This window comes from Puntigrus tetrazona, chromosome 4 (genome assembly GCF_018831695.1).
Source record: "Puntigrus tetrazona isolate hp1 chromosome 4, ASM1883169v1, whole genome shotgun sequence".
Lineage (NCBI taxonomy): Eukaryota > Metazoa > Chordata > Actinopteri > Cypriniformes > Cyprinidae > Puntigrus > Puntigrus tetrazona.
In genome coordinates, this window is record NC_056702.1 from 4,133,880 (window position 1) to 4,161,852 (window position 27,973).

General features: G+C 38.5%; 1 protein-coding gene across 8 annotated transcripts; it reads right to left on the reverse strand.

Moving 5' to 3' along the window:
• Nucleotides 1-97: 97 nt before the first annotated feature.
• On the reverse strand, nt 98-27,949 carry shank3b (SH3 and multiple ankyrin repeat domains 3b). Of its 8 annotated transcripts, XM_043237714.1 has the most exons (25): nt 27,043-27,944; nt 26,279-26,939; nt 21,164-21,427; nt 18,761-18,964; nt 18,603-18,674; nt 17,466-17,574; nt 16,216-16,367; nt 15,924-16,091; nt 15,637-15,753; nt 14,426-14,503; nt 14,263-14,329; nt 10,706-10,958; nt 9,737-9,900; nt 9,011-9,124; nt 8,827-8,902; nt 8,500-8,582; nt 8,298-8,422; nt 7,806-7,941; nt 7,604-7,684; nt 7,273-7,293; nt 6,720-6,856; nt 6,250-6,346; nt 3,800-5,675; nt 3,578-3,607; nt 98-2,927 (listed from the first exon to the last, which is right to left on the reverse strand). In XM_043237714.1, exons 3-25 carry the CDS (start codon nt 21,359-21,361, stop codon nt 2,360-2,362), a joined length of 4,926 nt encoding a protein of 1,641 aa, XP_043093649.1. In that variant the 5' UTR covers nt 21,362-21,427; nt 26,279-26,939; nt 27,043-27,944; the 3' UTR covers nt 98-2,359. The 8 variants fall into 8 exon arrangements, with proteins under 8 accessions (XP_043093649.1, XP_043093647.1, XP_043093648.1 ...); XM_043237712.1 differs by lacking the exon at nt 26,279-26,939; XM_043237713.1 differs by lacking the exons at nt 26,279-26,939; nt 27,043-27,944 and adding an exon at nt 23,872-24,025.
• Between the last annotated feature and the right edge of the window lie 24 nt (nt 27,950-27,973).

Below are 27,973 nucleotides of genomic sequence, written 5' to 3' on the forward strand. Positions count from 1 at the left end.
ACACACACACACACACACACACACACACACACACACACAATATCTTAAATCTTAATGAACCCAATCTCCTTTTTCTCCACAGAAAGATGATGTATTCTTTGATTAATCCCCACAGCCTGAGAGATGATCTTTAATAACAGACAAGTCAAATTATATTTTTGTGTACATTTTCTTGTTTTAAAGCAAACATGTCCAAAAGCTTGATCCTCAAATCACTTCATCCAACAAATAATACAAAAAAAAGTCATCAACAGAGGAAATGGCTCCTAAAAGTGGTAAACTAAAAGAACATGGCTGCCACACCCTTCTCTTACACTAATAATTAATTACATATTTGTGTTTGAGAGTGTAAATGAGTGAGGATCGGAAGAGAGGGAGAAGGACAGGGACAGATGAGGGAAGTACAGTAATATTTTATGCAGATGGCTTATAAACAGTAGCACCCACATCTTTGTGCAAATTGACCAACCGGAGGAGTGACAAGTGTGAGGATTTTTCTCCTCTGTTGGCAGAGTTCAACTGTTAGTTAAATGTGTAAACCACAGCAACGCCTACTGTTCCAGCTTTACCAAACACAACAAACCGGTCAAGCTAGTTACCATATAATTTTTTGACACAACATAATCTCAAAGTTTGCTTGATTTATATGGGGGATTTTAAAATAAGAAACTGAGGAAAAATAACTGTATTCACAGTAGATATGCTTGTAATCAGATTACTTTTAGTAATTTGGTTGTACTAGAAGAAAATTTCACACTTTTACTGAAGCAGAAAATATTCCCTTGTCATTATGGTCAGGGATACACTGCTTTTTAAGGCCCATAAACTAATGTGTCACATTATTACTTTAAGTTGTAGACTTGACTATAACTGGGGATCAGACAAATTCACCAGCTTAGCAGTCTGCATTAAAACATGTTTAATAACAAGTTAATTTATATATGTTAAAAGCCCTTAGGTAGCATATTTTGCTCATATTGTTCTAAACTAAAAGACTTGATAGGAATTAAATCCTAAATGAGTAATTGCACAATACATAACCAAATCATGGCAAAGAAACATTGTTACGTCTTGAATTCACAAATTGATCAGCATGAAATGATTGACTGATGCTGAGTTATCATTTACAAAAGGTAACAAATAAATTCCTACAACCCATAGTATTTCAAATCCTCTGTTTAAACGAAACAGTTATTCTACATACAGTCTTACTGAGCATTTATTCATAATAGACAAAAAAGGTCTGTCCGTAATTACGAAATTCTTAAATAACTGACCATGAACTAGTCCAAAGATTAGGTGTTTATAACTCACAAATCACAAGTTATACCATGGGGAAAAAAGAGTAACTGCGTTCATGTCAGGGTATTGGTTGATAGTTGACAAATAAAATAACAAATATAAAGTAAGACCAAATATGACACAATCTCACAGGGCATAAGACAAGTATATCTCACCTTATTCTCATACATTCTTCTTTTTTGAATATATAACTCCATATATATCATATACATATAAAATTGAATGTAGTGACTGAAAATATCTATCTTTAACAAATTTTAGATGGCGGCAGTATTACCTCAAGGCCACACTTGTATTGTATTGGGAGAAGTTTTATTCTCCTAGTTTAGGGCAGATTGTCAGATCCTTTCTTACTTGGACATGTTGCATTCACATGCCAAGTCCAGTTACTGTAACGCATCTTATAATCACCATTAACATGGCTATCTACTATTGAGTTGCAAGATGGTCGGTGAACATATTGTAAATTCCGGGCACTTGGAAGCATTGGCATTGTTTACAGGAGAGGTTTCTGCTCTTTCCTTTCCCTTTGCATTCAAGTTGACAATGCTTTCTAAAACACAGAAGTCTCTCTCCTGGAAGCAGGAAATGCACACAAATCCAGACGGTGAAGATATTTCCTCTGATAATGTGAGAGGAGTCTGTATGTTTGCCACACCTTCATCATCATCATTTGATTGTAAAACATGGCACGTGAAGGAAATGGCTGCTTGCTGGCTAAATCATTTGTTATTGTGCAGAAGACCCAGTTAAAAACATGGCCAGTTTGATTTTCTTAGACCTGTAGCTGTAAATAGTAGATATTGCGCAGTAGGTCCACACTCCTGTCCAGCATGTTATTTTTACTCTTAGTAGGTGGCAATCTAGTGAAGAAACATGGTGGGTTTTGTGGGAGTTAAATCATTGCTTGGGTAAAATCTATATTATATAAGGGCTGAGCAATGCTAAAAAAAAAAGTGGGTTGGAATCTATGGCGTTAGACTTCAGAATAACTTTAAGTTTTAATGATTAAAATTTATTTAGTGATAGGACTATATCATTTGCATTTTGGCTCTCCTCAACTCTCCAGCAGCTGCTTCAGTGCACGTTCGATGTTCATTCGGTGTCCCACCCGTGTCACCCCTAATTCTGCCAGATCGTCCTTGGTCAGTGCAGGCAGGTGGGCGCCTTCAATCTCATGCTCTAAAAAACGGGCACGATGTTCTCCTAGTCCAACACTCTCTAGCCACTCTCCCACGTCATACTTACTCCACAGTGCTAGGGGGCGCTGTCTGAATGGCCGCAGGGCCAAGAGAGGGGCTCCCAGTACCGGTGAAGGGCAGGGGGAGGCGCATGGAGAGGGGGAAGGAGAACGGCTGCGGGCTCGAGCACTGGCACTCCTCATGACGAAACGCACCTCCTTGGGCTCCTGGGGCAAACTTAGGCTAGAAGACTTGAGGATTGTGTGATGATGGTGATGAGGGCCGAATGTACGGACAGGCCCCAGTGGTTCACTCCGTTCTGGTGTGGCTCCAGGGCTTGGAGTCCTACGGGTCACTGGGTATCGGCTGCCAGGCCGGATTGTGAAGGTGGTGCCGTAACTCCGCTGAGAGATGGTGTGAAGCTCCCCTAGACTACTAAAGAGTCTAAGAGAGAGGGAGCGAAAACATAAAAGACAATTAAAGGAAAAATATAAGAGGGGAAGGTGTAACAGAAATAAAGAAGTAAACAAAGGTAGAGTTTTAACTGCAGTACTTTTAGGAAACTACTGGGATGCTAATGTGAGAAAAAAGGAAAGTGGATCCAATGCTCTAAGCATTGGGATTTAAATAGTGCAGAGCATGCAGAGAACTTAATGCAATAAAATGACAGTTAGAGCAGTTAATATAAAACTGGAGTCCTCAGAATGGGTATAAAAAATGGTGCATTAGCATTTCACAGTATTTCCACCACAGCATGCTTTCAGTATTCATTTTGTAAACATCCGAAACTTGCTGCAATAAACTTACCACAATCAATGCAGCAATACAAACTAAATGTAGATTCAACATTCGTTTCATTTACTTTTTATGAAAAAACAATTTGATTGGCCCTCAGCGGTAGACTGAAAATTCCAGTTTCGTTGCGCAAAGACAGACAGAAGCTGAAATGCCTCAGTTACTGCATAATGAACTACCATAAGCCTTTAATACAAGCCCACAGTAGCATTTGCAGCTTGATTAACGGCTGCAGTAAAGGGTTTAGTGAAAGTTAGTTAGACAAGGAGTTGTTTTTACCCACAGAGCTAAAAACCTACGATTTACTCTCTTCTCCATTCTCCTCACATCTGCAAGGACATACAGACACACACACACGTGTGTTATGGATAGGCAGTTTTAACCAGGTGTGTGGCTAAGGGTGTCAAAAGTCAAGTGGGTGTATTGCTAAATGATATTGAAAGTTGTGCTGTGTTTCATGCAGGTGTGCAAAATGTGCTGCTGTTGTTAAGTTGGTGCAGTTTTGAACAAGTCTTTCCTACCTAGCGCCTCCAACAGGTGACCTCCTGCCAGGGTCAAGAGGTGCTCCCATTGGTGGTTCCTCCCCCAGAGAATGTGTGTCTTTGCTTAGCAACTCTGCTCCCATAGCAGCAGGCCGACTTTCATCAGACCCACCCATCGGGCCCCGGGGCTCCTCCCCCCAGAGTTTGGAACGTCTTTGGAATAGGTAGCGTGGACGGCTGGGGCCTGTGCTGGGTGGGTGTGGAAGCAGCTCACTGTCTGATGACTGTTTAAGCAGTGGGTCCCTGAGATGGGCGGGGCGACCACGCCCCACCCCAGAACGTGGTTTGCTAGCATGGGCAGAGTCTGTGCTCTCCGAAGACAAAGTGGACATGCTGGAGACTGTGGAAACAGTACTGGTGGTCTCCATATGTGGGTCTTCAACCCCAGAGTCTGCCGTAGAATCGCTTGCTTTCCCAGAAGAGGTCTTTGCAATGGATGGCCGTGATCCGCTAGGTGAAATGCTTAGAGTGGCTTTGGGTGTTTCTTTAATTAGAAGGCCATTAGCGAAAGGTTGAGGGGGCGGCACGAGACCTATCTTTCGAAGCTCCTCTCTGGTTTCCTCATCACTGGACGAGAGTAATGCAGGGGGTAGTGTCACTGTGTAAGGCTCTGCTTCCTCCTCTGAGCTCATAGTCAAACTTCGAGCAGTCAGATTTGACAGGGTAGGGGCAGGGGAAGGTAGAGTGGGTGGAACTGCCGGTGGGGTATGCTCTGTATCCATCAGCGCAGATTGGACACCTTGCACGCTGGGTGGGACAAGTACCTCTTCCAGGCTTCGTCCAGACCCTGGGCTACCGCTAGTCACTTGGCTTGCCGTTTCTGTAATGCTGACTGGTTCGTCTCTCCATGAATTAGATGGAGGAGCCTCAAGAGGAGCAGGTGGTGTTGCTCCTCCTTCAGTCTCTGGTCTTTCCACTGCTCGACCTTGAGTAGGTGAAGGTGTGGGCGATGGCGTAGGTGTTGGTGTATTCCGGCCACTAAGGGCACGTTCTCGTGCAGCCAGTGCAAGTGCTAGAGGTGAGGAGGGATCCAATGGTCGACCTGTTAGAGGGTGTATAAAAGTGGTGCCCCCTGGTGGTGGACCAGGGGAAAGCATTGGTGCAGGTGGAGGCAACTCGGCCAACTCATCCACTGAGTGTGACTGAGAAAGTAACGGAGTTGTTTGAGGCTCAGTCGCGCCCCCTTCTACAGATAGAAAAACGCTGGGTCTGCGTCGGGCCCCTGGAGGCGTAATTCTAGCTCGCTCAGAGAGAACTTGCTGTTGGAACTGCTCTGCTCGGCTACTGTGGGGAATCCGTGACCCTCCCAAAGGAGAAGGGTCTCTACTAGTATGAGTAGCAGCTCCCTCCTCAACTGGTCCTTGTTTAACTAGGGGGCTCTTTCTACGCTGGGGCTTGGTAGGAGTGTAGACTGCACTTAGACGACCTACGTTAGCATACGGATTCTCCACAGGTGGTCCACGCCTGCGACCACGTTCAGGTGGAACCGCTCCAGAGGTAGGCGTTTGTGGTCTTGCGATAGGGGCAGGCTCCACTGGCAAATGGGTGGTGTCCTGAAGAATGATCATGGAGCGAGTTTTTCTCTGGCGGTCTGTTGTGACTGGGCCATGGAGTTTGGGTTCCGCCCCCGGGCGGAAGCTTGAACGGCTCTGATTGGTAGTGCGAGAAGGGGGCGGAGGTGGAAGAAAGGATGGAGGTGGCCCTGAATCTACGAAGTAGGGAGTTGGAGGTGGTGGAGGAGCTGTCTGTGGAGGGGGTGGAATACTATCTTGTCTAAAGCTGTCAGTCATCGAAGAGCTTCTCGGAAAGCGATGCTCTCCAATCAGGGCTGAGATTCTTTCATCTTCAGGTGCACCTGTAAAACATTTTTTCGATGAGACTGTGATTGTATTGTTTTGAATAAAGATCAAAGAGGTCAGCTGCATAAACAGATACTGTGTTAAGACTGTCTTACAAACTAGTTTGACCAAGTAGTAGTTAGCCAAGAGGTAGTCAGTCTAATGGTCTGAGTCCGAAATTTTTGTATGCATTTTCAAAGCTATGCATTGCCCTATCAAAATGTTTGCTACAAATGAGAAAATGCCGAAAATTTAACCTGATTAGATTTTTCTTTTTAATGATAGACGAAAATTTGGGAGGCAGTGTGTAAACGTGATTGACACAACAGTCAATAAATTTATATAATGTGCATTGACCTTTACTTTTTGGATTCAAATTAGACCTACCTTTTCGTAAGTAATTAAAAAAATACATAGTAAAAAATAAAAATAAAACCTACCTTTTTAAAATTAGTTTATGCAACCAGCCCCTCAAAATTCTGATGAACATTATGTTTTAATACCCCCTTATATCACTGTTTTATGTTTATTTATGGTAAGGAAACATTTGTGAGAATGTTTGTATTTGTGCATGTGCTAATGACACATTACCAAATGACTTGGTTCTTGACATTCCCCGAGGCAGCTGCATGTGACTTTTGTCCACAGCCAGGGAACTTATTGGCAAACCTTGCCTCTCTAACAGAGACTACACACAAACAAAAACAATACATGATCAAATACTGGCCAGAATTCAGTTACTGTCAGAACAACAAACAAATCACAGATTCTGATCAAAGAAATAAACAGAAAATGCTGTCACAGCAAAATTCATTTTTTAAACTTAAGACAATATGCATTATAAACAAAAACTGATCAGCAGCAAAATCTTTACTGACACAATTTGGCTACTGCACTATAGTGGTGATATGCACCATCTGTTGCATACAATGCTTAGTATATAAGAAACTACATATTTTAATATATAACAAGGGCTCTTGTATTTTGTTTGTATTAAAACAATATTATAACTTTTGCATTATTATAACATACATAAAAAATGTAATTATGATCAAGCTCACATTGATCTCAGCCTGTGTGATGCGGCGACTTGTTGGTCTCTGTTTCACAGTGGCTGCTCTGGAGTCTGAATCCCCTGGACGCTGCCTCATCACTACAACCGGTTCTTTGGGCGAACTCAACATCTCATCCAACTTCTCTGTGAGGGATACACACAGATGCACACACATACAGAAACACTTAATACACGTTCTTGATCAGTGTTACAGTCCTTCCTGATCAAACCACAGTAGACCAAACACAGTCACCAAGTGCACCAGAAAATACAAGTACACAGATCCCAAGGGTATAATATATACATAGTCTAAAGGTACACGAAAACATATATACAGTCACAAGTAAATCACAAAACACATACATAATGGCTGAATACAATCCACAAAAAGAAAAACAAACACGTACACATACTTTGACTTTACAATTTTTCGCAGTCACAGGCAACAACACACAAGCTAAAAAAACAGGTTAGATAAATCCATCCATGACATCACATGCCAATCAGCATATAGAACCAGTAAAGGACATCGTTAACGTGAGACTGCTTTCATATCTTACCTCCCCTCCTTCTCCTTGACGCTTGTGGACAAGAAGGACAAATCTATAGTTCCTGATTTAGCTCATAGATTGAGTAATAGATGGTCACTTTTCATTAGCAATGAATGAGCAAAGCACAATCATTCACACGCCTTTCACTGCTGTATCATTCTCACAGAAAGAAAAGACATTCATTTGCATGTATTTCTCCATTAGTGTTCCTGGGAAAAAAAAGGAGCTTGTGCTATGCCCTCAAAGATAATAACATAATCTGTTTCAACTCGACTTTTCTGAGACCTAGCATAATCCTTGTGTGTGCATCCGTGTTTATTTTTATGAGCATCGGTCTTACCCAGCTCCTCCAGTTCTGCAGTCATGCTTTTTGAGCGCAGGGTCAGGCTGGTGCTTGGGTCTCTCTTGGGAGGTGGTGGGGCTAATTAATTATCAGAAAGAACAAGAAATGTGATATTTAAATCTTGCAGGATTCCCTAATTCCTGACGTCCATTCAAATTAAAAAGAAAAATGCATGCATTAATAAAATGAGGATAAGAACCTTTCTTGCGGACAACGTCTCCAGTGTCAGGTTTACGCGTGACAGACACCACCTTCATTACTAGCCGACTTCCACCTTGCCGAATCAGTGATACCACCTGCCTATGTCCCACCTTTACTACGCTCACCCCATTTACCTGATATGTGTGAATTAGAGACAGATGTAACACATAGCCGATAGAAACCCAGCAGGAGCAAGATGACATTTTTCAGTCTAAAAACGTCAGCGTGAAATTGAAATACAACCAATCGTTTTTTTTAAATGCATGCTACTGTTCATGAATGATTCATGCATGTTTTTTTTTTCTTAATTGAGCTTGTAATTTTTAACCAAACGACAGACATCTCATGTGACTTCTTCAGATGAGTCAAATCATTTAAATGTTGTTGTTTTTTTCTGTTAATTACAACGATTAATTTAGACCAGTTTTTGAATATACGGTTTGAAAATCACTGCTTTAGTGTGTGTGCATAAATCAAAAGGTTTTTTAACCTCTATAAGGAAATCTCCAGTCCTTAACCCTGCCCTCCACGCCACCCCTTCCAGGTCCACAGACTCCAGGTATTGCAGGGCAGGAAAAGCAGGAGTAGGTGTGAACTCTTCTATTGGCGTCTCAGCTGACAAAAAAAGAGCATTTAATTATTGCATTTGTATGTGAATGTTATTAATGAAAAAATGCGAGCACGTTCCAGACCTTTAGCTCCCCGAAGCACAAAGCCGAATCCTTCGCTATCTCTCTTCTGCAACGTTGCACTTTTTTCTTCTATAACATAATCACTGTGAATTTATAGAAGTCAATAGTCAGATGTGCTGCACTGCCAGAACTCACCGTCTTCATAGATTCCCCCTCCCATACCCATAATCCTCTACACTGGCACCATGTTTTATTTACTCAGGATGAAGGAGAGAGAAAGGCAATGGTTGGAAAAGCGCAATACCGCTCTACTCGTATGATTTCTACAATATGTGTACTGTGCATATTTCAAGATTTACATATATACATTTATCTAGTTGAATATACCTGTAAGAGGTATAGTTGTCGTAGGAGCCAACAGTGTAGTGCCTGAAAAGCCTCTTGGTGCGATCCTCTCTTGTCTCTGAGAAACAGATGAGTGTGCACATCAATAACAATAAGATCTGAACATTGAACTGAGGAAAGCTTTAAAATAATGCTTCTGAATGCAGGTGTGTGAATGTGCACTGACCAAGTCGTGGGTCGTATTGTCTCATCTGGACTTCCTCTACGCAGTGAGCAGGAAACCAGCCAGTTCGTCCTTTAACTGAGCCTTCCCAGAATCCACCTTCACCTATGCTTAGCACTGGTGGAGACACATCTAAACTGTTAAATGCTGTATTTCATATATTTAGCTCATTTATGGATGTTTAACTGCAGGCATGTCTTTTCCCAGATATATTAAAACTAACTGTTTTTTTTTTCTTTTTTATTTATTTACTTGCAGATTACATTAAATCTCTCTTGGTAGGCACTTTTTTTTAGTTTACTTTAGTTTATTTTTCTGAATGCCTTAAAGTATGTATGTGTGTATGTGTGTGTGTGTGTGTGTGTGTATCAGAAACAAAACCAATATTTTATTTTCAATTTTATTAAATTACTTTTTGTGTGTATATAGGGCAAAAAAAATGAGTTATGAATTATGAGCTTTTGCAAGACAGTCTGTCATTTTATTCCTAATTAGTTCATGAAAGTACAGTTCTCCTGTAATGTATGTATATTCGCTATTGAACACTGTGAGTAGACACATTCGATAGGCTAGAGAATTTTAAAATGGTATTCGTTTAATAAAATCCACAGGGCCAAAAGTGCCCATAGTTGAAGAAATATTGAGAATGCCACAGATCGTAGCAAACTCCAGCATAAAAATAATGTGATCTTTTTGCTGCATCTCACACAGAGAAGCTGGCTGACTGACCTTTGACCCTCTCTCCTCGGTTGAGTGTGATCTCACCCTCGCCCTGTGGAGTGTGGGAGCTGACAGCGATGAATGTTCGGCCGGGCACCGCACTGTACAGCCGTCGCTTGGGCCCTCGAGACACGGCAGGAGGACTCGGCTCTCGCTGTACAGGACTGCCAGGGCTGCGGTGAGCAAACACGTGTGCAGAAATGATTAACAACCAACTCTGAGGTGGATATTGTCTTTTGTGACAGGTAATCAGTGCTTTATTATTTATAATTATTTAGACTGAACCTCAATTACCACTTGATTGTGATGAATGGAGGAAAAACGTTTTTGATTTGTTTCATAAGTCAAGTTAGCTAAAAATTAAAATGATGATTACACCTAAATGAATAAAAATATAAAAAAATATTATTTATATTATTTTCTTGAAAAGAGCAGTTGGGGCATGTTGATAAATACAGAACTTTGTGTTTAAATAGAAAATAAAAAGTATATTTAAAAGTATATACATTTTAATATATTTATTTAAATGTAAAAAAAAAAAACTAAAAATAAAGCAAATATATTATAAAAAAAGACATCTTATGGAAAAGAGCAATCTGGGCGTGTAGCAAAATATCTAATTTTGTGCTGAAATAGAAAAGCAAACAAGGATGACTTGCCCATGAGGTGTACATAAATTAAATAAAATGCAAAAAATTAAAAAATATGTATTAAATAAATATATATTGTTAAGCATCTCATTTTGTGTCCGAAAAATCATTGCTAAGGAGAAATCGGTCTTTATAACTCTATAAATCAAGGATGACTCCACACCTGAAGTGAACCGTAAATAAATTAATAACATCTAAATAATTTAAATTGTGAAAAAAAGTATTAATCAAAACAAAACTTAAACTTTAAATTAAACAAAATGTTATGGTAAACAGCTCTCATTTTGTGGAAATATTGGTTTAATATAATTGAAGGACCGCTCCGCACCTGAGGTGTCCTCCAGAGCGTGTGTGTCTCCTGAGGCTGCGTGTGTGAGTGTGAGCCGTCTGGGGGCTGCGCTGGGACGGGGCGGTATCGTCGGGCTCCAGCGGGGGCAGGCTGCGGAGGGACGGGGCCGGAGAGGGAGCTGGTAGACTCTCATCTAGAGCATTATCACTGGCCGATCGCATTAGAGAGCGACGTGGAGATACGCAGACAGCGCGGCGCCGAGACGAATAAGAAGGGGTCTCCCTGAAAGGCACTTTTACAGAAAGACGACGACACGTAAAGAGTTATGCATAATTTACGTAAACACACACAGAGCCTAGCGATATTTATATTGCTATAGTCAATTTGATTTTCATGCTTGTAATATAAAACCATGTAAATTTGCTGAAGATACCAGACGTGCACATAACGAAAGATTAACACCACACACATCAATTATGGAAAAGGAAATGATATGTATTTGTGCTGTAACACAATTTGGCCCTTACTTCTGCACATTATATTTAATAAAATGCACTTTTAAACTTATGTATTTACATCTGAGAACCATTTGGAAATTGCAGTCTTTTAATATCCAGTTTAATATCCTGCTGTGTCATTCAAACAAAGCAACTCTTTAAAAGTGCCACGGAAACAGTGTTTATTTTCTTCCATCACGATTAGATTTTTCCAGAAAAGGTGTATTTCAAACTCAGCTAAGGTGTGCCGTTTATTAAGAAAGGAGTAGCCTAAATCGTTGAAAAATTCATGTGGAATGGATTCTCAAAGAATCCTATCAGTTGTGAATAAAACCCATTTTCGCTTGTCGAATGGATGAACTCTCTCCAGGAGGCTGGTATGGATATGTCCAATCTATCATGAAGAAAGAGACTAGCAGAACAGATTTACCTGTATCAGGCTGAGATAGAGAGAAATCACTCATAATCTGAAGACTAGCACCCCATCTGTGAGCCCCAGTGTTAAAAATATGGTTTAAAATGCGTATGGCTGCTGTTTTATGAAAAAAAGTCCAATTAATTTAGATTGAAATGGTCAGGTGGAGGTCATGTATAGGCTGCAAGTCATTGATGGTTCATGGTTTACAGATGTAAATATAAATAAAGACAGACTTTAAAGAGGTCATATCAAACCTCAAAAATGTTTGACATACGAAACAAAGTCATTTATTTTTTCATGTCCCTTTATCATTAAACGTGCCATTTTGCTACTGTACCTTTAACACTTCAAAGGTAAATGCTCTAAATGGTTATATTGATTTGCAGTTTTTGTGTTATTATTATACATTTATTTATAGATTTAAAAAACACAAGAATATTTAATGAGAAATTATAATTAAAACGGATATAAATACTAGTACTAATTATTATTATTATTATTATTATTATTATTATTATTATTATTATTATTATTATTATTATTGTTGTTATAAGTATGATCCAGTTTTTATATCATGTGATTTTATTTCATGGTAATGGTATATATCACAATACAGTTATTTTTACTTTTAAAACATCTAGATTTTGATAGCATATAAATTGCATAAATATCGTCACCAGTGTCCATATCACAAAAAACTAATGTAAGTGTAAAAAAAACTAACCTCAAGCTCACTAAAGACAAGTCAGCAATTGAATTAGAATAAGAAAATAATTACAAACAACAGGACAAAACTACAGAAGAACAAATAAAAAAGAAGTGCTACATACATTATATTATAAAAAAAAGACTGCATATTCTTCACTGTGTTAATGAAAACAGATCCTAAAAATGCTACCTAAAAATAATTAAAAACACTTTACAATAAGGTGTCATGTTAACATTAGATAATGCATTAGCTAACATTAACAAACAATAAACAATACATATATTACAGTATTTATTCAACTTTATTAACATTTTAACAAAAATACAACCATTTATTGTTAGTTCATAGTGCATTAACTAATCTTAACAAAAAAACGTTTAATTTTAATAATGCATTAGTAACACTACAATTAAGTATCTCAATAAATGCTGTAGGAGTATTGTTTATTCTTAGTTAATGTCGTTAACTAATTAACCTTATTGTAAAGTGTTACCAAAATAATAATGTAAAATTAAGAACAAATAAATACAAGAAAAATTATACATTTACAATACTTGGTTCTTAATAATGTGTCTCCTTACATATCAGTGTTTGCTTATATAGTCTTTTGTGATAGTTGTGAACGAGTAACTAGTTTGTCCCTGTCCCTGCTCTATCCACATTTTTCCTGAACACCAAAGTAATGCTATGGGTGAAGCTTCTTGTTCGTCAGACGCTATAGATAAATAACAAGGAAAATAACAACATGCGGTAAACAGTAAAACTTATTGCACTACAAACCAGTGTGCTCACAATAAAGATAATACATGAACGTGATTGGATGCACCGATTTTCAATATCAAGCAGCAAAACTAACTGTTTCGTACAGCTAAAAATAGCTGGACGTGGATGAGACTGGAAGCTATGTCCATAAAAAAACACAGGAAAAAGGTGGACACTAAATCTTACTAAATTCATGGTTTCCCAGCATGCTTGAGAACGTAATAAGGTATTGAGCGACTGTGTGAGTCATGCACAACTATCACAACAGGTGACAGACATTGATGCTTGAGTAGGCAATACACAATGCAGTCACTGTTTTGAGACATATATTTAAATGTTACTATGAAAAAAATCTATTTTATTCTCCTTATTTTTATGCATTCTGCAAAAAAAAAAAAAAAAAAAAATCTTATAAACAATGATAAAATGTTAACTTGTTAACTAAATGTAATTGTATCTGATTCATATAAGAAAATATCCCCCCCCACCCCTTTTTAGATTAGGTAGGACATAGTATACTGAAAGAAATTAGTTTTTTTGTCATGATACGACCACTTTAAACACACAGTTTTGTGTTATAGAGCCACAACCTGTGGAGTTGGAAAAAAAAACACACACACACACACACACAAATTGGGCGTGAAGCACGGATTTGCACTGGAGAGTTAATCAAATGCAACAAAGACCGGACAGAAAGATCAGCACGTAAAACACACACAAAAATTACAAACAGATGACTCACACAGAGCATGACTGAGATTTACAAAGAGAAACGCACACAAATCATAAAGAGATTAGCCCACATACACTACTATGACAAATGCTACAAATACATCACTTATTGAAAAGTTAGAACGCTGATAGGAACGGGATCTAGATCTGTCTGGAATGTAAAAAAAAAATCCTGCATTTATGGATTGTTTTGACACAGGCTGTGATAAAGTTACTCTGCTTCGTGTGATCAAACGCTCTTGTGTTGTCATTTCTGCTTTTACTCTGAAAGGTGCACTTGTGGCGTATCCACTAGACTAGATAATAAATCGAGGTTTTATTTGAAATGATGCCCAATAATGGGTTTGAATTGGAGTGAACTGATTTCATTTAGACAACCCACGAAAACTTATTATGGTGTTGTGGTGCTGAGTAAATAGACCCAAGATTCAAGGCCTGATGCTTCAAGCAATTCAAACTAAATCCTTATTAGACTCACCAACATCTGAGGTTTTATGAATCTTGATGATTTCAGCCAGGTCAAAGTTCCCTGCGATGATAGCAACCTATGAAAATAAGGGGAAAAAAGTATTATTTAACATGATTTAAGGAATAAGAAATGAACTAGAGCTGATCCAAAACATCTGAGAGATGTTTCATACCTGAAATGCTGTTTGGTTGTTGTAGTTCTTGATTTCTTTATTTGCTCCTCGAAACAGGAGAACTCTAGCACAGCCTTCCTGTAGATATGGCAGAAAGAATAAAGAAAGAGGTGCTGAGTGCACGAAAAAAAACATGAGACATTACAGTTATAACACCCTGTATGTTTTATATGTGACTTGAACGACATACAACTGCAGTGAAATACTAGCATATGGCTTACTGCAAAGTATGGATACTGACTAATATATATTTAAAAATTATTATATATTATTATATTACAGATTTTTTTATAAATCCATCAGAGGAAGCGATGAAGGAAGCGGATCCTAAAAACATCATTTGTAATAAAACAAATAGTAAGAAGAACAGGAAAGTGTATTAATTAGTTAAATAACATGAACAAACAATGAACAATGAACTAAAAACACTCTTTATTAATCTTTATGTTAGTTCACAGTATATTAATGTTAACAAACAAAACTCGTGATTTTAATAATACATTAGTAAATGCTGAATTTAACATTAACTAAGATTACTTAATGCTGTAGAAGTATTGTTCATTCTTAGATCATGTTAACTAATTTAGTTAACTAATCTTAAACAATAATCTGTGTTGTAAAATCCACAAAATCCAATTGTGTGTGCTACAGGGCAAAAATAAATGAATAAGTAAATTGGTACACATTATTATATTTTGTTCTTTGTTGAAAATACATATCCAATCTCACAGTAGCCTATATTTAGGCAAAATGCAAATGTGTATGGAGAGATGAACCAAACAATATCAAAGTTATTGCAAACATTGTCACTATTTGTTCAAACCGAAGCATTTAATTTTTCTCATAATTACAAAATTAATGTTTTAGTCTGACTTAAATTGAACTTGTGCATGTTAATGTAGAGTACAGATGATGTTAAAAAAGTTAATGCAGTTAATGTCACTTCGGGTTCATTTGTCACAGCAGCGGAGGAAGCTGGAGTCGGGTGCAATTACAGTATTCAACTCCGCTCACTATAGTTACCTTTCACACATTTTGACATATGTAGCAGGTCATCCTCATATTTTATGCATGAGTGCACATTACAAAAAGGCACAAGTATGCATACTACATACTCCCTAGTGTTTACTTAAAAACTGTACAGACATATATAGTTTTAGAAAGCATATCTGATGGAGAATGTGTGCGTATGTATTTGTGGGTGCGCGTACCTGGTTGTAGAGGGCACACAGGTGTAGTGCTGTGTTTCCTGAGGCATTCTGAGCGCTCATCTCCGCTCCATAGAATAACAGGTGCTCAAGGTGCTGCACGTTTCCATGACGACAAGCCTATGGCACAAAAACACACACGCACGCACGCGCTCCGATCACCCACTGCTGCAGGTGTAGCAAATAATAAAGAGGATATATTTAGTCTAGCTTGAGAATGAAACTTCAAGCTACGGGAGATTTTCTTCTCTCTTACGTGTAATGAGAGAGTTCTGAGCATCAGACGTTACCTGATGGATCTCCTGCCAGCCGTTCTCATCGCTGTAGCCCAGCTGGGCATGATCGTACAACAGCAGCTCGCAGCAGTACGGATCTCCCCCAACCATGGCACTGTGATAGAGGGGGGTGAGCCCACGACTGTCCTTATAGTCCGGAGACGCCCCCAGATCCAACAATGTCTGCGGATAGCACACGAAATATGACGGACATATGTGCACAGGCTCCCAACAGCTTGTGATGAGTTGTGTAAGGATGAGTCTTTCTTTGGATTGTGTGTGTGGGAGGGAAAGTGCATCAACTCACAGTCAATGCTACATGGTTGTGCGTTTGGACCGCTTTGTGCAGCGCCGTCAGGCCGTCTCTGGTTCTGAAGTCCAGATGGGCTCCTCCGCTCCTCAACACCTTAATCAGATCGGCACAAGTGTCCAGCTGGGCCACGAGAGTGAGAGGAGATTCTGGAAACATCGCACATGCTGAGATGATTAAAAATGCTAAATGTTTCGGCGAATAAATGATTGGCTGATTTTTGTCGGATGTCCTTGCTGATTAGCACTGTCCTAAATTTACATTCACGAAAGCATGCTAATCAAGGCAAACTTTAAAGCGGTAGTCCACCTATTTTTCATGTCAGATGAAAAATCGTATTGTTCCAGCCCTGTATTATTTTGTATACTCCATGAAATGTAGATGTTTGGCAAAATGTCCAGTTTGCTCTTTTCTACAAATTGAAAGTAGATTGTGAAACATATCCCTAAGCTCCAAAAAGCACTCTAAAAGTATCATAAAAGTAAATTGTATGACTTCTGAAATTGTATGAAAGCTTTATGTGAGGAACAGACCAACATTTATACTATTATTCAAGGATAATCTTTGCCAAGACTCTCACCCAGTCTTGTTCAAAATAGCAGCTATTAGATGCTTTCTACTGCAGGGGCAAGGGAGAGAGCGTCTCCTCAAAAAAAATGCAGTACAAAAATAAAACAACACCAATAGTACAAAAGACAACATTAAAATATTTTTATAAAAACATGTTTTTCTAAACACCACTTGCCGCACCTTTCTAGCCTCCCTTGAGCCCATTGATTTTAAACATGTCCTCTAAAGCGTAACTGAGTATTAATGGGGGAAATGCAATGCCTCTTTTGTGATAAGATTGAATATGACTGGTTATGTTCAACTGCGATTGGTTCATGAGATAAATCCCACCTCTCCTGTTTATGCGCATTTGCAAATCTGTCAGAATTAACAATGTGACGTTGATAGGAAGACTAATAAAAAAGTTAGTAATCAATTTACACACCTAGATATAACCAATCTGATATGTCAAAATAAGACTTGACTTGAAATTCATACTTGGCTATAATACATAGAATACTGATTACATTAATGTAAAAACGTACAATAGAATTGTTGTTTTTTTTCTGATAGTGGACGTAATGTTAATTTAACCAAGAAAAGGTGACTGGGACATGCATTTACATTTAATGAAGGACTGTGACTTCTCATTACAAAAAAACCACCACACACCACACCATATACTCAAAAGCACTCACCCCCACTGTCAGCATCATGAAAGTTGGGGTCCAGCCCTTTCTCTAGAAACCTGCAGACCTTGTCCACACACCGTTGTTGAACATACTCCATAAACTTCTTTAGATTGGCCTGGCAGCAACAGAAATGAGTGAAATACAAGGAAGTGACATACTACGTTCACAACAGATAGTTGCTGTTTTTATCTATTCAGTTTTTTGGAGCAAATGAACATACAAAGATATTAACCAAATGATTAGAGGTCATGCAGTTATATTTAAGTAAGTCTTAAAGACATGGAATGAGAACAGTCCGTACAATTCTAAATCAAAAAAGAGTCACACATTTTGCTGCAAGAAACCTTGGCTAGAATAATTAAGCTTAGAATAATGAATGCAACCAAACTGTAGATGATGTTCATTTTAAAGGCAATGTAAGCAATTCACATTCTTTTTGCTAACCTCTGCCATTTTGCTAACCTGAACCGCATGCCCTTTCAAACCCATCCTTTAAAGACATGTCAGCAAATGCAATGTCAGCAAAATTAAACGCACAAAACGATTCACAGACAGAGAGCATTTCTAATTAACTAGTTTTTTATTTGGCTAAAAAAAGCTTGGGCTGCTCCCATGACTTTATTTGGCATTTATAGTGTCTAGAACTGTCACAGAGAAACATGCAATTTTCTCAAGACCAAAACAAATAGCTTACAGCATGTTTTAGATAACAAGGTTGTTGTTGTTTTTGTTTTTCTTTATGGGAAAGATTCAGCATTTAGAACAGTAGCTTTGTGTATAAGTTTAAATACTACTGTTTAAAACTTTGGGGTTAGTAAGATATTTTCTTACTATATTTATTAGAAGGCTATATTTATTATATGCGACATATCATTGCCATTTAAAATAAATATTTTCTCTTTTAATATTCTTAAAATGTAATTCATTCTGAATTTTCAGCATTACTCCAGTCTTCGGTGACACAAGATGCTTCAGAAATGATTCTAATATGCTGATTTAATGTTTAAGAAACAGCGGGTAAAAAGAACAGCATTCATTTGAAAGAAAGTCTTCCACTCATTAAAAATCCTTTCAATCCGCCCTTTCTCAATATGAAAAATATCCGTACCAACCCCAAACAAACTGATGAATGTTAAATGTTACCTTGGTGTGTAGTTTGGCCAGTTGCTTGTCATCTACATGGCTCTGAGTGTAAACACGCCTCTTGTAACGGAACTGAAGTCACACAAATGAATTAAACCGGTAAATGAAAATAATTGCAACATGACCTAATTATATAATAAGTGCAGAAGGATGTGCACCTCTAGGTACGGTACAGGTGTGACCGTAGGGAATGGATACTCCCTGAGCAATCTCTCCTCATCAAGGAACTTTCCGGCGCGCCCGTTAAAGGCAGGGAGGTAGAGGCCATAGTTAAGCACATCGGTCAGGCTTTGTGTCAGAGTGACCAGAACTCGCTGCTTACAAACCCACACTGGAGCCTCAAGGTCCAATCGCAGGCATTTCTGAAAACACATATATTACAAACTCATCATACTCCTACATTAGTTTTGCTCTTATTTTGGGATTTATGCATAATTATAAAGACTGACAGAAATTAGATATTAAGGCGATATTTATGAGGATATGTAGCAGGCTGGACTCAAACCTGCATCACCTATTTGAGCACCAAGGCTTAAAGTGACTGGATTACATGAGCTAACTGCTGCGCCACAGCTCTGACTAGTTTAATTATTCCTGTACAATTTACTGTACAATCATCAAGTCTTGAAATGCCACAATATTTACAGCAGCAAATAGTAAATTTTAACTAATACCTGTCCATTAAATAATTTATCTATCTGAGATCAAGGCCTGTACTATTTGTTCTTGTTTATTCATAATCAGTCAATAAGAATGTGCTAAACTGTTCTTACTTGAATAAACTGAAAGCGAAGTGAAATGGTGTTTGCAAGATGTGCACTGTTTAAAGAAGTAGTTCCCCAAAAATGAAAAATCACTAAAAAAAGAAATCACCCTCAGGCCATTCAAGATGTACATGAGTTTGTTTCTATAAACTACATTTTGGGCAGCCTGAGAGTGAAAACATCATCATAATCTACAAGTAATCCTCATGACTCCCGTCCATCAATAAATGTCTTGTGAGTGTGAAAAGCTGCCTGTTTGTTTGAAAGAAATCCATTATTAAGATGACTTATTTGAAAGTCATATTTCCTTTGGACTGTTTTGGCATATAAACAGTGCTTGATCTGTCCTTATTATGTAAGGATTCAAACAAGACGCCTTTTTAACTGGAGAAAGCAATATTATGGATAGAGGACTTGTATTTTAGCTGGAAGCAATGGTTTGAAGATTAAAACGTATTAATGATGGATTTGTTCACAATCACACAGCTTTTCACTTCAGAAGACATTAGCTGATGAACATCTTGTGGATTACTTGTGGATTATTGTGATGGTTTTATCAGACTCTCATTCTGACGGCACCCATTTACTGCAGAGAATCCCCTAAATTTCCCCAAATCTGTTTCAATGAACAAATAAACTACACTTTGGATGGCTCAAGGGTGAGTACATTTTAATAACATTTTCATTTTTGGGTGAACTATTTCTTTAAATATATTTTGTATTTTTAAGTTTCTATAATAGGAGAAGCAGATGACGAAAATTATAAGTTTAAAGGGGTCATGAACTGCCTGTGTTTTTTTTTTTTTTTTTGTACTGCTCTCTGAGATCTGATATTATCAAGATTTTTACATAAAAAACTTCATAATCTAAAAGTAATAAACCTTTTTCTATCCTGTTTTAGGCCCCTTTTCAGAACGCTCTCTTTGAATAGGCGTGGTGGATTGTAGACTTGTAAACGCTATGATTGGCTAACAGATGTGTAACAGCCTACATCCTTAACAAAGGACCTTACTGATGCGATCTGGCAATTTGTTAAAAGTAAAGTTAATTAAACACAGTTTATCAATTGGTTTCTGTGTAGACCTGCGTTCTCCTGCGAATCAGTGGGTGGGGCTAAAAAGGCAGTGATGTAGAAGCATGTATTGATCATCTTCTGCGGAGGCGGTGCTTATCCACGCTATTACATCATTGAGTAGAACATTCCAAAAGCTGTTGTTTTGGCAGACTGCCTTCATTTTAAGCTGTTTTTAGACTGACAAGAAAGTTTTGAGTTCTGAAACTTACAGGTTGTCTTTACAGCGCAATGACCTTTTAAATATCGAAAGATTAAGGGAATTTTTGATTTCTCAGTTCATCACCTCTTTAGTGCAAGATACAAACTCAGGTTCAAAGTACCCCCGTTGGACATTGACAGGGAGCAGCGTGTTACGCTGGATTCCTAAAAGACTGTCCGAAGAAAAAGGTATGTCTGCATTTTTGTGTTTGACAAGATTATGTAAACACGCTCCACATGCAAATCTATTCAGCAATTAAAAAAGGTCAAGCCACTTTTGGATGACAATATGTATGCAGTCGACATGCATGCGGCATCTTTCAGCACAAGTGACTGGATCCCTGTGCAGAAACATGCGTGCATGTAGACGACATGCTGTAAGCCTCTGTCACACACACCCCTTACTCCCACGCAGAATCAACAACTCGGTCTGTACCAATCACTGCCACTCTCTACTCCTGTACTGCAGTGCAGCCATTTCAAAGAAAAGAGTGAGCCTGCATATGCATATGAGGAGCTCTCACCGTTTGCTGCAGATCAGGGATTCCGATGCGGATGACAACTGCATTTCCGTGGAGATCCTCCATAGGTTCGGAGGTAGATTTAGTCCCAGGAGAGACCCGAATGCTGTCATCTCCGTGATTACCGTTGGTAGGGGTGTGTTGTTGCCGCGGCCGGTCGAGAGCCTCATGTTTGCCGTCGGCAGGTGGACTGATAGGCATGCTCCGGGAGAGTGTGTGTGTGTGTGAGTGTGTGTGCGTTCTGCTCAACACGCCGGCCTCACAACCCTACAAGACAACATGCACCTGTCAAACTCATTCTAATGTACTGCGTTTGGGAGATCTGGTATTAGATTACCTGCAAACTAGTAAGAAGTGTGCATTTGAGGCTCATAAATGTCATAGTGTCACATCTTTACGTAAGCATGGAGATGACATTTTACCACAAATCTAGATAAAATAACGGGATGAGAGAGTTTGACAGAGACAGTGAGAAAGAGAGAGAGAGAGAGAGAGGAACTCCATTGGTTGTGAGTGGTTGCCATGGACACTGTGAAGCAGATCCACTTGGGAATAATGGAAATTGAGGGAACCCTGCATCCCAAGTTACCATGGCAACTCAGCACTTTGCTTGTTCTGGTGCGCTACCACTTCCTCTTTAGAGACAGCTGTGCAAAATCACACACACTCACCGTCATCCCTCCGTTTGGAGCATCACAAGCAACAAACCACCGGCACTCTTGAACTCTTGACACCCATTTCAAATACTTAACCCTCTGAAGCATACAGTAAGTAATTTAACCATTCAGGGTGTGATGTTGTATCCAAAGCATCATAGACAATTACGTTAGACCATTTTCCATAATTCTATATGTCTGTCCTGTTATGTTATTGTGAATTTTATTTCCAGCAATGTTAAAAAGAATGTTCTGAATTCATTTGATGGAATCCATTAATTAACATTATGTAAATGTTCTGTGTTTGACTGGTACAGTCAGCATGTCTGATTTACCTACTTTATGACTGTTATCTTTTATCGCAGTGAAAATGCACTGTTATGATTAGATATAAACATTTAGAATTATTTGTTATTGTTTTGAAGTTAAAAGATTCATTTTGCATGCTTCAGAGGGATAAATACTTTGTACATTTTCAGCCACGCTAAGAATCAGTGGAGGAATATGCCTCATTCTTTTACCATACTATTATCACAGCCGGCCACATGTAGCCGTCCACCTACTCACTCATTCCAATGCAATCGCACACAAGCTAAAACATTTCAGACACTCTTGACTATTGTCCACAGAGACAGAAGGGAAGTCCTCTATTACGTAACAGACATTGTCACAGAGAACATTAGATGGAAAATCCCCGTAAAGAGCAAGTATCATTTGCATCAGCATTGTTAAATTATACGACTAGCAGAAACCTAACTAAGATCTGAGATGGCATGTTATGATTCAGCTGAATTAAAATACCAAGATAAAAAAAAGTCTGTGATTACTAATAATCAATTACATAAAATCATATAGAAATTCTTTTACAAATAAACAAACTAAAATGTATATGAAATATGTTTATGTCATTCTAAATATACTACAAATACATTTAGATATCCATGTACTGAATAAAAATAACCTGCAGTTGTACTTTTTGTATATTATACTGGTATACTTAAATTGATACTAATTTTGTGCTTACTTGTGCCGAACTAGTGCTGAAGTCCAGTTAAATATAAACTGAATTATTTTTGATAAAGTGGAACTATTGCAAGTATTCTTTAGGTACACTTTAGTATCTATATCTTGCGTTTAGAGACCATTTTATTCAAAGATCACACATTCCTGATCAATAGTGACATTAAAACACATTTTAAGCTTAATTTTAAGAAATGTGTATTGTATATTAATACCTTATTCTACCTCCCTAATCCTTCCCTATACTTAAAGTTAACAACTACCTAAATAACTATTAATAAGCAGCAAATGAAGAATTTATTAAGGGAAAAGTCATAGTTAAGTCAATTGTGACCTATTCTAAAGTGTTACCTAATTTTAGCAAATTTAGACAGTTTTGAGAAATGAATATGGCAATAGATTTGCACTATACTTAGTATGAAATAAATGTATTTTAAATACAGTACTTTTTTACCTTACTAGTTGTACCTTAGTAGGGTAATGTTGTTTAGAGAAGAAAACATAACAAAAGTTCCCATGAAGTTCCCAGCTTTTCCTAAGATGCTATAAGACGTTCTGAGTGGTTTCTAGGAAGTTGTTAAGTGGTTGCTAGGGTGTACTGAGTACACTCAAAAACAATGGTACAAATGCTGTCACAAAAAGTACATTTTGTACCTATTAGTTTAAGGTACCAAAATATACCGTACAAACATGTCCTTTTTCAAAAGGTACCACCCCAGTGACAGCTTTTGTACCTTTATTTATATAAGAGTGTAGTATCCACCCATGAGGCACGTTTCTGGCAAGTTTCCTTCCTTAAGTTTTATCATCTTGCAGACAAAACCATAAGTCTCATCATAAAATAGCATGCTCTCTTTAATGTTCCATATTTCTTATATTGCAAAACAGACAAATTGCATACAAAAGTTTAGTATTTTGATATTTAGTGGTTTGTTAAAATCCCCAGCAGTAGGAACGAGCAATAGTAATATTTCTTTAGCAAACACCACTAACAAGCTAGATGTATTGAAAACAAGGAAAGAAGGAGGAGTTCACCTTTGACCTGGACTTCCCATGTGAGGTTCCTGTGAATTTGCAGATATTTCAAACTTTTTCTGTCTTTATTCCAACGGTTTACTGTCGGTATTCCACAATGCGCACTTTCTTTTTGTAAAAAAGCAGGGCCGAATATCCTGGCGCTCCCTCAGTGGTCTGAGATTTCAGGACACTTGAAGCCCAACCCTGATGTTGAATATTCCCGAGCAGGAAAACCAAGAGGAAATTACAGCAGGAAGGTCTCCAGACCATCTCAAACCATCTCAACCAACCAAAAGCATCATTCGAGGACCTCCACCAGTAAGCAGCCAGAGTTTAGCATCTTGACCAATCACCAACATCTTTCTATAAACACCTCAGGTAAGGCTGCGCTTAAACAAATAATTCTGGTTGTGGTCAACAAATCTGTCATTCCTAATACAGCCTGTTTAAGTGTCACTGTAAATTTAATATGGATAAAATGTAGCAACAACAGATTATGTGATCCTTTGATTGAATAAATAAGAGATTTTATTTATGCATAGTCCTGGATAATGCATTTATCAAAGCATGTTGTGGTCACACTGAAAATGATGCCAGTCTGAATGAAGAAATAAAAAAAGCCTTCATAATCCTATCAATTTTACATACAGAATCAACTCCCACATATTCTCACTTACAAACACACACGCACACTCACACATCCGAAGCAGCACTATCGTTTCTTTAATCCAGCACTGTTACAGTCTCCAGAAACTTCCATTAGACCTGTTTTCATACTAAGCCCTTCTGGCTTTGTAATTTACTTCCCGTGATCTCAGCCTAACTTCCTGCCCTTCTTCCTGGCTGGATTGGGCCGAGGCTCCTCGGGATGTTTTTGCAGGAAGTATAGGAAAGGCTGCACGCCTCTGATAACTCCACTCTTTCCTCAGGCGATACAAAAATTCACCTCACACACATGAATGTGGAACAGAAATAAAGGCTACTGACACCCACACTCCTTCCTACAAATCTCACACACATGCAGTTACAGAGCAGTATCGTTTTCTATTTCCACCGCACATTAGATGGGCCTCTAATGCAATTACAATATAGCACTAATATTGTAGAATAGTTCTTTAATACTGAATATATCGACATTTGAAATTGCATATGAAGGTGCTGTGATAGATGACAGTGGCAAAAAGTCCTGATAGATTTCATTTCCTTTTGATTTCATCAGATCAAGGAGAAATCACATGAGTGTGCTGCTTCTGTTATGTAAGCCACACCTTAGCGTCTGGATCTGTGGGTAAGAACTTGACTGAACTTATAAGACTGCAGCCGCTTTCAAAATCTTTGAGAGCTCTAGTAAATCTAGTAGATATAGTAAATGCATTCATTTGTTTGTTTTTTTTCATTTAAGGAAATTAATTTTCTTTTGTTTTAATACAGTGGAGACCAAAGGCTTGTCCTTTTTTTTTTTTTTTTTTTTTTTTTTTTTTTACAAATTCAGTATGTTTTTCCATTACACATTCTTTTATCAATATGATAATTTTAGCAATAATTTTGTATTTGGTTTGTCCTTCTTTAGTTTTATCAGCACAAAGGCTGCTTTTGTGTCAGACTTTATGATGTTCTCCAGCATGATTTGAGATGATCCACAAAGCATCTTGAGCTTCAGTGTAAGAACATGTGACACATGAGTCACATGATCAATATCACAAATTTACTCATTCAATTAATTTCTGCACCGTCAGCCATTAATGCAATCAGTCCAAAGTCCTAAAATGAATGGTATAAATTACAAATTTAATTACAGATTTTTAAAGATTTTCAGAATCTCTACACGTTTAACTACACAAAAAAATTTAAATTAGAATCATCCCTTGCCGGTCACTGAAATAGTCCTGTACTTAAAAAAAAAATTTGAATATACTTTTACATTTAAACTTCAATTTCAGATCTATGTAAATAAAAAACAAATAGCATGCATAATAATTAATGCAAGAACAAACAATTTGAGGTATAGCAACCATATTGAAGGAAACAGCTTGAAATGTCATACCAACATCATTTTCGCTTAAGATGTTTCTCACCTTCTGAGAGCAATGTTTCTAAAGAGAGCAAGTTTTAAACGCATTATTTAAAATGTATTCCTAATACGCAAGTCATTTAGTTCGGCTTATATTCCCCTAAAGTCAAGTTTCAAAGTAGCAACCCTCTATTACAAATTTTAAATGCAAAACTTCTGCGTAGAATAACTACACTCCGACATTCATCATTGCACACACACTCACTCACAAATCCCCTTCATCCCTCACTCATCCCCACATGGTTTTCTCCCCCTTTGGAGCTCTTGTCACCTCTATATACAGATCCAGGGACAGTATGATCAGCCAAAGAGCACTGTGAGCAATAATGATGTGTGTGCGCGTGGGCGTCTCACCTCATCACCGTCTCTGTTCAGAGCCTCAGTGCATCTCCATATCTCAGTGTGAGAATTCACATGCTAAGAGCTGTCACTGCATCCCAGTACCACTGCACCTCTCCAAGTCCTCGCTCATCACTATGGCAACCAGAAAAATGGTTCACCAGGAAACTTTGCCTGCTTTTAAAGGGCCAAAGCACAAATCTGGAGCGAGCATCCTCCTGAAGGGTGTGCAAAAGACTCAAGGCGCGAGTGCCACACAGATGTTAAAAGAGAGGGGAGATTGAGAAGGGGAGAACAGCAGAGAGAAAGAGAGAGAGAGAGAGTAAATTAAGGAGAAGAAACACAGAATGTGATGGCTTAATGTGTGGGCGTTAGGGCTGAATAGATTGGCCTCAGTCACGACAGAAATTAGGACGTAAGAGAGCGACAGGTAAAGAAGGTAAGGGGTGACGTTCATCCGTTCTGCAAAATTCAACTCTATGCAAATCAGAGATTAGGTTTTGCCTGAGGAAGACCTATATAGAGTAAATGCAACACTCATTCACACATCCGCTTGCAAACACACACACACACATTTTGTCTGTTAGGAAAAGTGTTCTGTAATCCCTGTAGTGATGCCCAATGAAAATATCCGCATCCGCAGAGGTGCGCTGACTAAACATGACACACAGAGAGCCTGAAAAGACACAAATTACTCTCATCTTCCAACAAACAGTCATTTAAGCATCCTAACACGCACACAATTCACACAACGATGTGTTGGAAATCATAAAACTTACCTAATAAAACCAGGGCACACATTCCACACCATCTCGACTTCCTCTACGAGGGTCCTTCTCTGTTCTGTGAAAGTGTATAAGTGTGTTAATGTGTGTATTTGGAACGTATGTGTGAGAGAAAGAGAAGAGAGGGAGGAAAGAGGAGAGATAGAGGGAAAGGGAAAGAGAGAAATAGAGGGAGAGAGAGGGAAAGAGAGAGAGAGAGAGAGAGAGAGAGAGAGAGAGTGCGGAGGCAGAGAGACTGTTACTGTATGACAGGAATGCTCAGCTCAGCCCACACAGTGCAAGCATGATACACTGACTGTGTGTGTGTGTGTGTGTGAGAGAGAGAGAGAAAGAGAGAGAGAGCATAGGGAGAGGTTCAGTCTCCCACTTCTTTGCGTGGGCAAGGCTTGAATCTCACTCACAGTCTCTCTCTCTTCTCAACAGCTATTACCGGAGAACAGCAGAACTGGATGGTAAAAAAGGGGGATTGTGAATGAGAAAGCCTGGGGGGTGGGGAGAGAGAGGAGAGAAGAGGAGAAGAGAGAGAACGAGCCCCGCCGATGGTCTCGTGGCTGATTGGTTCTGTTTTATGACATAAAAAGTTTGTCAGCAAAATCCCGGAGCATCAGAAGCAGGGGATGAAAGGTTCCGTGATCGCCATGGCAACGCGCCAGATGTAAACATCAGCACGATTGCGTGGGCGCCTTTGTTCGGTGTGTGTATGGAAAGACGGTCACAACAATACGATCCTTACGAGAGGTCAGGGTAGCGACATATAATTATGTAATATGCACGCAACTGCGAGTCTGATACCGAGTGACACTGGATTGAATGGAAAAATTCACACACAGGTGAATGGCTCAAAACTCTGGTCCCAAAAATCTAAAGAAATGTACGGTATTTTGCATAAAGCAAATGAGTTCTGCTTTTTAGTTGAATTTTATTT

Bases quoted from the DNA above. Each gene is read 5' to 3' on its own strand.
- shank3b (XM_043237712.1), bottom strand. From the start codon at position 21,361: ATGCCTATCAGTCCACCTGCCGACGGCAAACATGAGGCTCTCGACCGG. The intron at 14,504-15,636 runs GTACGCGCACCC...CCATATCTACAG, and splicing joins TGTGTGCCCTCTACAACCAG to GAAGGCTGTGCTAGAGTTCT. The intron at 6,857-7,272 runs GTAAGATATGAA...TATCCCTCACAG, and splicing joins GTCAAGGAGAAGGAGGGGAG to AGAAGTTGGATGAGATGTTG.